This window comes from Corvus brachyrhynchos, unplaced genomic scaffold, assembly GCF_000691975.1.
Source record: "Corvus brachyrhynchos isolate BGI_N302 unplaced genomic scaffold, ASM69197v1 scaffold59, whole genome shotgun sequence".
Classification (NCBI taxonomy): domain Eukaryota; kingdom Metazoa; phylum Chordata; class Aves; order Passeriformes; family Corvidae; genus Corvus; species Corvus brachyrhynchos.
Window position 1 is genome coordinate 3,531,502 of NW_008246054.1, and position 11,513 is coordinate 3,543,014.

An 11,513-nucleotide genomic window follows, 5' to 3' on the forward strand; every position below is an offset into this window, starting at 1 on the left:
GCTATAACGCACCCCAGCCCCTCTCAGCCCGCACCTAACATAAAGTTACACCTCCCCTACTGCAGCCCGTCCAGCCAGTGCACAATCCTCGTTTTCAGACCTGTGCTTGAGTTAATCCTGGCCCTGAAACCACCACAGCCATGCCAGGCTGCACAGAATTAGAGCTAAGTAGAGCTCATGCCAATAGGCCGCAGCATTAATCCCAGGTGGGATATTAAGGATTTAAACACAACCTTTATGAAGAGCAGCTTTACAGCAGATCCTTTACATTAGGGGTTTTCTATCTGCGTTCAAGAGATTTCGTGATAGCAGAAAATTGATCTCTCTTCTCCACAGCTCTGTGGCTCAGGGGGCAGGGAGAGACAGCACAGCTGCGCCAGCAAAGCCACTCACACGCAGGGACATGAGAAGCACTATGCCAGGAAGTATTTCTGAATCAACATTAAAATGCTTTGCTGGAATAAAATTCCAGCTTCTCCATGCTGTAAAGCAGCACGGCCCCATCTTGCATTGAAGAGTTTCACCGGCCTTCAAGACTGCAAAAAATCATGAGTTGATCATTTTAGCAGTGACACCAAGTCTAGACGCAGCGTCCCTTCCTGGGGGTAATGAAAAACCTCCAAAGGCAGTGATATTATTAATAGCCATTTTAGCAGCTCAACATGAACTCTATTTTTATATTTTAAAAAGAAAACCTATGCCTCGTATCTTGCAGCTCTTTTTCTCCAAGGGTTTCAAAGCAAGGCAGCCTCAGAGCAGCACTCCAGAGGTCTGGACTGTAATTGATTTTCTGTTATTACCAAGCACACGAGGTCAATACCAAAAAAATGGGTTTTGCTTCACCAGGAGCAAAACATCCCCTTGCAGCAGAACCCTGTGGGTGCAATAAAACTTGCATTTCTTAACTGGCACAAGGTAAATCCTGGACCCCTGCCCATCCTGCAAGGCTAAAGCTCTCTGGGAGGGGGTGTAGCAATGTTGTCTCTGCTGAGGACACCTTCAGCTCGATCCTTTTACCTTCATGAAATAAATGTGGACTCGTGTTCCTCTTTTTCTCCACACTGCTGCTCCTCATCCTCCCTCACTGGATGGAGCTGCTACAGAAAACATTTCCCCCTAAAAATATTTTTAAGGGAAGCTTCCATGGACACAGACACTTCACATGAGCACACTCGTAACCACAAACATACACATAAAATCCCACCTTTTTATTATGGCACATGGTATTTTTTCTGGATGTGTAAATACCACATGGATATGACAAAAAGGGAAAGAAATACCAATGCTGAGATAGATACAGAGTCATGCCATTTGCAATACAGCTTCATACCATGGATTGCCAAGATACAAAAAGTCTGGGTTCGTTTCTTTTTACATTGAAATAACTTTACAGTGTTCTGTGAGTTGGCTTTAGAACCAGAAGAGGCAAAAAAAAAAAAAATTAAAATATGCTGAGAACAACTACAAGCAGGATTCATTTTAATGGTTAACAGAAGAACTGTAACTTTGCTCTAGAACAGCATCTATTAAACACACGTAACAAGAGGTAAGCAACTATACAGAAGGTAAAGAGATTCCACCACAGGAGTCAAGTCAGGGGCAGGAAGAGGGAAATCTGGAACTGCATGGTTTTTATTTGGTCACAAAGTTTGAGCTGAGTGTTTAAAATGAAGCACCCTTAAAGATGCAGTACTCCTATTTAAAACAATACAGAAACTTCCCAAGAGACTAGAACCTACATTCTGGAAAAAAAAATTTAAAAATTAAAAAAAAAAAAAATTAGACATATTTAAAAAAATTCCACACATCTCTAGGCTTGTGACTTAACTTACTGGTACAAAGTAGACTGGCAGCTCTTCCTTAAGCAGCAACAGTGCCCAGAAGCAATGCCATCAGAAAATACAGTATCTTTGGGGTGTCCAAGACTTCTGACCCGACGTCAGAATCATCCATTTGTCTGCCAAAACATTAGGCAAGAAAAGGAGACACTGCATCTTTTTTTTTTTTTCCACCACGTTGCCCGGCTCTAGCAGAGCTAAGACGTTTTCTTTGGGCCACGACTAACAGAAACCACTTCATCAAATATTCTTCAGGTTTCCTGCCAAACTGGATTTATGGGTGTTTTTTTTTTTAATAATTTTTTTAAAAACATTTTATTTTGTTTTTCCTGACAGTCTCTAAAGCAATCCTTGAACGTTTAACAGTCACTCTTCCACAGTTTAATTGTTTTGTCGTTTTCTAGTGCCGCTGACGCGATGATGTTTTCTGTTGGGTGACAGGCTGTGGAGATGACAACATCTGAGCAAAAAGAAAGGATAGAAAAATAGAATTATTTAAATCTGGTTCATAGCAGGCATACCTGAAAATTAGCAACTGTGTTTTAAAACAGCAAAGCCAAGTTATTATTTCCCTGCAGCAGAATTAAATGTGTTATTTGTAAATATCTTACAACTGTTGCTCCTCTGTGAGAGGAAATACAAGCAGGAAAGAATTGAGGGTAGGAGGAAAGTGCTTGACAAGTTCCAAAATGTGGGAATTCTCTAGATTCAAGTTCTTACTTTTATCAGATCATGTCAGACATGGCTGAATCAAAACCCAGGTCAGTTTTTTTGTCATACTTCCAACAATTCTTAGGTAACATTTCATCTTCAGAGCTTGAAAAAGAAACCCTGCTGCCACTGCCCTCCTTGCACTCCAAATCACTGGAATCCAGCCCAAATCACTGGATGCAGCCCAATGCAAAGGACTGAGCACGCCGAGATTTCAGCTAAAACTCTGCTCTTTTACAGGACTCAGACTGAAGTACCCATCAGGTGACAGCTCATGGCTCAAGGCCAGGCACATGTACAGACGTTTCCAGTCCACATCAATGCTTATCCTTTGGAGCTGAGCTCTGGAAGGTGTTAACAGACCATTCAAAGTCACTGATGTTATGAGACACTTAGATATCTTGACCAGTTCTGTGCTCAAGCAAATCTCCTTTGTAAGCTGATGTCAAAGTTCTCACTGCTGGAGAATAAAACATTTTCAGTGCCCATAAACACCCTTCATGAAAAGGAGCGAACTCCCAGGGTTCAATTAAGCTTCAGCCAGTCAAGGCTTTATGGGTCTGACAGTCAAAACTGAGTATCAGAGAGAAAATACTCAGGCTAAGCCCTCACTCAGCCTGATATGACGGATATTACTTCAATAAAAACAAGATCTTTCCCTCACCTGTGTGTCCTTGTAGTTTCTGTACAATCTCTTTTGTCTGAAGGTTCCAAATATAAACCAGGTTGTCTTCTGAACCAGACACGATCCACTGGAGGGGCAGAGAGAAAACACAATTATCTGAATCTTTCTGAGCCATATCCAAGTGCTATTTCTCAATAAACATTTCATTGTTATCATGGGAAAGGAGGGAGGAGGAAAAGTCAGGAAATCTGCAATGGGACAGTGGGCCCACCTAGAGACAGAGAAACCTGTGAACCAGCACCCACCAAAGGAGGTTTCCAGCCCCAAAATCTTCTTTTTATCTACAGAGAGAAGCAGTAAAAACTGCACATTAGTAAAAAGAAATAATCAAATCAACACCAACCTTTCCACCAGTGACAGAGAAATTGGCAAATATGCAGTACTTCTCATTTTTGTGTCCTGTGTACGTCTTCAGGCACTGCAAGGGAAGAGCCACATGAATGCAGCTGGGAGGGAGTTTTCTCAGTCAAGGACAAACTCTCTGGGAAGAAAAGACTAAACATATCTGCCTGTGTTTCCCACCCTGCCAACTGATCTGGAGCATGCAGAGGGCAGCTCTGCCCTAGAACACAAAACAAAGCCCTGCATTTGTCCCATTAGAACAGTGAAAGAGATCAAAGGCAATTTATTGCTCATGAAGAGAAAAATGCAGAAATATTGCTGTACTTGATGTCTCAGGGCTATGCAGAAGGCAAGTATTCTCATTTTTTTTCTTTTCAAAGAGATTTTTAGTCAGAGAATCACAGAATGGTTTCAGTTTGAAGGAACCTTTGAAGGTCTGCCATGGGCAGGGACACCTCCCACTGTCCCAGGCTGCTCCAAGCCCCATCCAACCTGGCCTTGGACACTTCCAGGGACCCAGGGGCAGCCACAGCTTCTCTGGGCACCCTGTGCCAGGGCCTCCCCACCCTCACAGGAAACTTTCTAATCTGAATCCACCCTCTTTTATTTTAAAACCATTACCCCTTGTCCTGTTTCAACAGGCCCTGCTAAAAGTTTGTCCTCTCCACTAAAGGGCTATTAACACTTTTTTTTTCTGTAGTACTCATAGGTTAAGTTTAAAAATCACATGTAAAATCCAAGTTTTCTTAAAGCTTAGTTAAGTCTACATAGAGAGAGAGAGAATTAATTACTTTTCCTTTGCTGTAGTCCCAAAGTTTAAGAGTGCTGGAAAACAAAAGAAAAACAAAGATTTTAGTTCTTGGGTGGGTGTTTTGGTGGTTTTGTTTTTTTTTTCCATCTGAAAAGTTCCTAGCAGCAGAAAAAAAGTTTCTCCATACCAGAGTTCCAAAAATCTACATGGATCATTTTAGCCTGGCTTTGGAATGCAGGGTTAGTTAACCCCAAAGTATCAATTTTACTGCCATGCCATTCATATTCTCCTCCATAAAATACACTATATATGAAGTCATGTATTATCATTACTATGGCAGCCAAAGAGCAAAATAAAGCATCATCTGATACTCCAAATTTAAATTCTGTGTGGCTTTCTCCTTTTTTTTTTAATACTTACTTGTCCAAAGTTGCAGCTAATATGTATTTGCCGTTTGGTGAGAACTTCACAAAAGACACAGGAGGGTTATCATCATCTACAGCAAAATTAAAAACAGTGTTACAAGGTGCACAGCTCTGTTGTCTCACTGATAGCATTTCTTTTCACATTCGTTTTTAACAGTTTCACTGAAACACAAAGTATCTGTTTGAAAAATAGAGCCCAGACAAGAAATGTTTCTGCTTACCAATCAGTGTTTTCAAGCACTGGCCTGATGCTGTATCCCAGATTCGACTGTTAAAAGCACACAAAAATCATTATTATTGAGTCTGAAGTGTTTGTTACCATTTTAACATTACAAATACAAGGGTTTTTTTTAAAAAAAAAAAAGTATTTTTAGAATGCAAAAGGTGTGAAGAGTGATGCAGACAAGAAATAACCACTTACCAGAGTCCATCATAGCTACTTGACACTATCAGGGATCCATCACGATTAAAATGCACCTGCAATAATACTGATATTAATTATCAAAACTAATAACTTTACGGATGCTCATAAAGTTCAAATGTTTAAGCTCCTTATTTTCCACTTCTGATGTGGAATACAAGTTTCTTCAGAAGCCAAGGACACATCACCACACAGACACTGTTCAGACAGCATTAGCAGTATCAAACCTGGGACAGAACCTTATTATTGTAAGGGCATGGAATAGAACCTCTCATATAGCCCCTTATATGTTTTAAGGTCATTTTTCTGCTATTTTAAAGAATTATTACTATTAAGAGACATTAAGTGTGAAATATCTATTACACACGGCAGAACAACCATGTTAGAACAGCCACAGCTCGTGAGGCTCAGATTTTTCTCAGTGTTCTTCATTTTAAAGACATTAAGAGTTAAACACCTTCTGGTTTTCCTTAATCCCAATGGATATTGGCGTATTCCAAGCTCGTTTCTCCTATTAAATGAGATTTAAAACAAGGCAAACACTGATTGCTCTCTGAGCATCAAGTGCCACAAATCTGTGTCCCAGAATGACACTCAGGCATGACTGGCACACCTCTGCTCTATTCACATCTACACCCAGGACCAAAACCCACACTGATCTTAGAGAAAGCACCACTCATTTCATTCCCACTGAGCAAACCAGCAACAACCACAGCGCAGCCTGGACGCTGTGTAAGGCTGGTTTGGTAACAGAGCACAAACCCTCTCCTCAACAGGGACAGGAGAGGAGCTCTGCTAAACAAAACAAGCCTTTTAGTGTTCACTGATCAGGAGGGACTTACAGCTGAAACTGGGTCAGAGTGAGCAGGCAACGTCTTGAGGCACTTCCCTGTTTTCACATCCCATATCCTCACGCTTTCGTCAAACTGGAGAGGGAAAAGAGGCACAAGGGGGTTTGGTGAAGCACCTGTTTGAGGCATTCAGGGTGGTATAGCTTGGCTACAGCATGAGCCTTGTCCCAGCTGGGTCAGAAAGCCCAGGACACAACCAGCAGTCTGGGAACACCTCCCTGAATTCCTTGTCTCCGTGTAGGACACCTGCACGCTGAGGATGGATTAAGGGCTTTTCCCCAGGCAAGCACAGCAGGGGTGATGCACAGCTCACCTGACTACAAGCTGTGTTTGTGAGGGAAAACACAATTGAAACAGACTGTGTGATTCATATTCTTTCATTTAATACTGTTTTCAAACCATGATCTGACCCAATCTGCAGAGGGAGAGGTGATTAGAAGTCATCCTTTAGGTAAGTCAGAATCCAGGTGATTAGAAACCATAAGTTGTATTATGAATTCTGTATTCACTACTTATAAATTGTACTACATCAATCCTGCTTGCAGAAATTCTGTGTCACTCTAATCATAAATTAGCATGCTACACTAATCATAATAATCTGTTAAGAAAATAAAGCTGTAATTGTAACCATGATTTAATGCCATCATCATTCTGCCAAGGATCCCTAAAGAACCTGTCTGTCCCTTTAGTGACGAGTGACAGAGTGTGCAGTGCTTGCTTCCCACAAAGGAAAAAAAAACATAAAATCACTCACTGAGCCAGAAACGATGAGGTTTGACTGAGGGTTGAAATTGCAGCAGAAAACGTAGTTACTGTGCCCTTTCAATGTCTTTAAGCACTTACCCTGAAATAAAATTCAGCAGAGTTAAATACACAGCATCACCCAGCACCATAAAAGCATCCAGAGAGACCACATTAAGGTTAATCACTGTGCAGCACAGAAAGAAACCATCTCTAACCCCAGATTTAGATGGGCAGAGGGCCAGCTGCAACAAAACAGGAAAGAAAGAAACATTTTTCATGTTTGCAGACAAGGTGCAAACTGTTTGGGCAGCTCAGGAGGACCCAAACAATTTAATACCCCTAATCAAAACTCAACCAAAATTATCCAGTCCTCTCTGTCATCAGAGAAAGGGGGAAAAAGCAGAAATAAGTGTGGCTATGGTACAAAAAGGTTTCATGTGAGAGGCTTTTTGCTGTGGTTCTATCTCCATCATCAGGCTTTAGTGCTCTCTCAGAGCACTAAACAGGCTCCTCGTGGTACCCACAAGCATTCCACTCTTTCCAAGAGCAGACAGCACAATTCATTCATCCTCACAGCCCATTCACCAGCTTGTTATAAGCAGGAACACAAAGCAGGAACAAGAAGCCAATATAGGAGAAAAGGAAGGTAAATAAATAATAGTTCCTGCCCTTACCGAGCTTACATCCCATATTTTGAGAGTTTTATCATCAGAGGCAGAGACAAGGAGGTTGGAATCTGATGACCAAGCAACATCAGAGATCCCCTAAAACAAAAGGAAAACAATTCTCTTCTCAGCTCTGTTTGTTCAGCCACACAGAAAAGTGGAAAACCCAGACTGCAGATTACATTCCCAGCTGAAGCTTGAATGAAAATTCAGCACTGAGAGTCAGGAATTCAATGATTTCGCTGGGCTAAGAGCTCATCTGGCACGTGTTCATTTTAAGCTGAGCCACAGACTCTGAGAACATCAGCAGCTTGTTCACACAGTTCTTACTGTGGCCACCAAACCCCTCTGTTAGAATTCCTAAATAGAATGTTAATAAATTAATCTGAGTAAGTGGCTTTTCTTCATGACAAATGGCTGCTCTTTACAGTCCAAGTCCCCAGAGGCTGGAGAATATTCCAGTGGCTTTTCTTTTGATAAATCTTCATTTTTGCTCATGAAACTTCAGCATGGAAGAAACTTTAAAAAAAAAGAAAACCAAAGGGCTTGGGAGTCTTTTGTTTTCTTTAGAACTTTGCAGAATGAGTAAGTGTTGTGTTTATGTAGGCAAACCCACAAGAAAAATTTAATTTCCTTAAAAGGCAAGTGTTTTGTTCCTTATACAAAGGAAAGATGGAACAGGATACAGTGTCAGAATTCATAGGGATTTTCACCCAAGAATGTTCTGCCCTGTGTCTGAGGTGGGTTCTCCTGAAATGCAGGGACACAGCAAGCTGGCTGGGCAGTGGGAATGCAGGTGTTCCATCATCAGCTTGCACTCCACCCATATTCCCAGCCTGCCCCGATATTACTCCAGCAATTCCAGGCTGTTGCACTGGGCTGTATAAACAAAAAACTACAAAGTAAGACTGAAGAACAAACCTTCTGCACAAGTAAAACTAACCAAGAATGGAAATTTCTGAATTAGGAAAAAGAAAGCAAAATTCTTCCCAGGTAAATTCCCACAGTAATCACCTGGTACTTACCAGCTTATGACCAGATATTGTTTTCTCAAACTTGCCATCATACGCTCCCCAAATTTTAATGAGTTTGTCAGCAGCTGGAAAAGAATGTGCCAGTTCAGAGATTAATTAACAGCACTAGCAGAGCTGTCCCTTCCAGGTGGAAGGAAATAAGTTCACTGTGTCTCTGCAGACCCTGGGCAGTTCTCCCTCCCCAGGCAGACCTCAGGGAAGAAGGTGATATGGAACTGGTGAAGAACAGCTTCCTACACAGCACTCTGCAGCAGCTGAGGTTACATAAGCTGCCTGGAATGCAGAGAGACTCCAGCAGCTTTAGTTTCTCTCATGACAACTTGGGTTTCTACTTTTGTTTTAGATTGCTAGTTGTAAAAGTAGTGCTGGTCCACGGGAATGCTTGAAAGGCTTTTGCCCCAAAAAGAACAATAATTACACCACAAGCTGGACTGAATGAATGCCTGCAGAAACCCAAACATATTATCCATGGTAACTTGCAAAACAAGCCAGAGAAAAAAGTTGGCGTTTGCCAGATACAGAGTTTGGAAAACATGTTCAGGGGAGAGGGGAGGGGGACTCTGATGGGGACACTGTAACCATTTATATGGCACAGCACACTGATCCTATTGAGTCTGTTTGCAGTTAAGCCCCAAGTTAATTCCCACGTCTGGAAGATGTTCCAGTGGCCATCACCATCACAGTCAACAATTTCCAACTGGCCTTTCCTTACACGTGGATCCTCCCTGGATCACTGACAGTCACAGAAACACATTTTCAAGGCAAAGCTGTCAGGAAGTGCTGAAGACCAAAAAAACTCTTATGAAATACCAAAGCTGGCAGGAAGGGGACTTGTTCTATCACTTAAGAGAGCAAGAAGTGAAACATTATCTATAACAACCTTCTGCACTTCACTGGAGTAATCAAAGCCTCTGACTGCCAACCACCACAGACACACAGCACAGAGCACTGGCCAGCCCTGTGTGTCCAACTCTGCAGCCCAGGAGCACTTTCCGCATTTCCCAGAGGAAAGTTTGGCCTGCAGATACTGTACACAAAGTTTAATTTACAAGCTTAAGCTGTTAGTGATACAGAAAAGCACAAGGAAAGAACCCTGCATTGGTTTTTGCCCATTTGCTCAGTAAAGAAAGCTGAACAGGTGACGGTTCTCCTGGCAATGCAAAGACCCAGTACTCAAAGTAACAGAAATTAAATTATCTCAAACAGTGACAGCTTTGGTATCACTCTTTTAAGAAAAACTGTGACGTGACACCCCTCCTGTCCCTGATGGAGGTAGCACTGCAGACAGGCCCTTCTGCAAGGCCCACATTTGTGTTTGAAATGAGATAAAAGCAAGCAATACTTACAGGAGCTGGCAAGCCACTCTCCGTTAGGACTAAACTTGACTGATGACACTGCCTTTGTGTGTCCTGCTAACGTGAACTTGAGAGCATAGTTTGGCTTTACTGGGGCAGGCTGTAAGAAAAAAATACGTATAAATGAGTTAAATTCCAAATTTAGTACCTCAGTGGCCAGCTCTGATCAGTACAGAGGAATGGACCACATGGGTGTTCACCCTAACGAAGATTCCAGCGTTCACATTCCCAGTCCCCTCCAAAAAACACCCAAACCAACCAAACAACCTTTCAGTCTGGGGCCTGACTGTTTCAAGCACAACACCAAGTCACCCTTGAGATGAATTTCATCCAAGGCAGTAACAAACAGGTGAGAATAATCCAACAGCCCAGCCACAAAGTGCCTGGCACTTCCAAGTAACACTCTCGATATTGATCTGTGCAGTGCTTTTAAGTGTTTGCATTTTTGCCCTGATCATGAATTAAACCACGGACCAATTCCTCCATGCCCCTAAAATCCCACTTCTGCCCTTTTCCACTCTTTGAAAAAGCTTCATGGTTAGACAATAATACCTCCTTTGAACATCTTCAGGCTTTAAAGAACCTGAATAATTGTTTCCCCACTCCACAACTACAGATTCAGCAATTCTCCAGCCACCTCCAGGCATTCCAAGGATACAAACAGCCAGCCTTTGTCATGCTCAAAATGACAAGAAGTATTTCACCAGTGAGAACTTCCCCAAACCCCTTAGCATTACAGCAGAGCCTGCACTCCATCCCCTTTTCCCATAAAACCCTCAGCATAAGACACCAGCAGAAGCAGACACATGGAAAAGATCTTAATCTGCAGGAGAATCCAAATCCCTGATTCTGGCCTGGCTGCTCAGTGTTGAGGTAGTTCCAGGTGTTTTTACAGGGATATTTTTTTGGAGCCCCACACACACCTTGCTCTGATTGGTCGAGGAGGAAGGAGTAGATTGTGTTTTGGTGGATTCTGCATCTGGCTTCTTTTCTTCTGTTGCCATGGTTCTGGAGCTGGCAAATGAGACTTATGGGTGCTTGAAGGAGAGAATGAATGTGCTGCTTCAAAAGGCAGCTCTTGCCACCGAGAGGAGAACCGCGCTGAAAGGAAAACCTGGAAGAAAAACAAAATATTCTCATTAGCTGTCAAAAAGATTCTCAGCATGCACAAAAGTGAGATTGGTCGAAGTGCAGGTTGCCAGAAACCAGTATGAAAACCCCTACTTATTATCTGTTGAGCAATACAGCAGTATTTTAGGCCTTCAGACCTACTTATGTACAAGACCAAGAACTCAAGCCACGGCCTTTGATCACTTCTTGGAAAGCTTTTTCCAAACAGAAATACAGCACAATAGCTTTGAGGTGTGGCAGGGTTTTCATATCACAGACCCCAAAACACTTCTAACAAGTACTTAGTACAGGGTAAATGCAGCAGTTTGTATGGAAGACGGAAGGAACAGTCCAAGGCCTTTCTATTTTAATTTACTAAGGTAAAGAATGCAAAAAATAACCGGCATTTGCAAAGCTTAAGACCTGACTAGATTCCTTTCACCTCAGAATGCAAATATTTTGGTGTCATATTTCCCTGCTGAAAGGTCTGAGCATCAAACCATACCCTACTCCACCCGAGACTTCCCCCTGACTGGTAGCAGCCTTGGATCAGCCTCTCTCTTGGATCAGACTCGCTTTCC

General features: G+C 42.2%; 1 protein-coding gene across 1 annotated transcript; it reads right to left on the reverse strand.

Annotated features, from left to right (window-relative positions):
* Positions 1-1,187: 1,187 nt before the first annotated feature.
* Positions 1,188-10,936, reverse strand: WDR5 (WD repeat domain 5). Its single transcript, XM_008642173.1, has 13 exons — positions 10,746-10,936; positions 9,814-9,922; positions 8,459-8,532; positions 7,443-7,532; positions 6,779-6,868; positions 6,016-6,099; positions 5,174-5,229; positions 4,974-5,020; positions 4,748-4,823; positions 4,368-4,401; positions 3,578-3,652; positions 3,214-3,301; positions 1,188-2,298 (listed from the first exon to the last, which is right to left on the reverse strand). The coding sequence occupies exons 1-13, from the start codon at positions 10,824-10,826 to the stop codon at positions 2,198-2,200; spliced, it is 1,005 nt and encodes a 334-aa protein (XP_008640395.1). The 5' UTR covers positions 10,827-10,936; the 3' UTR covers positions 1,188-2,197.
* Between the last annotated feature and the right edge of the window lie 577 nt (positions 10,937-11,513).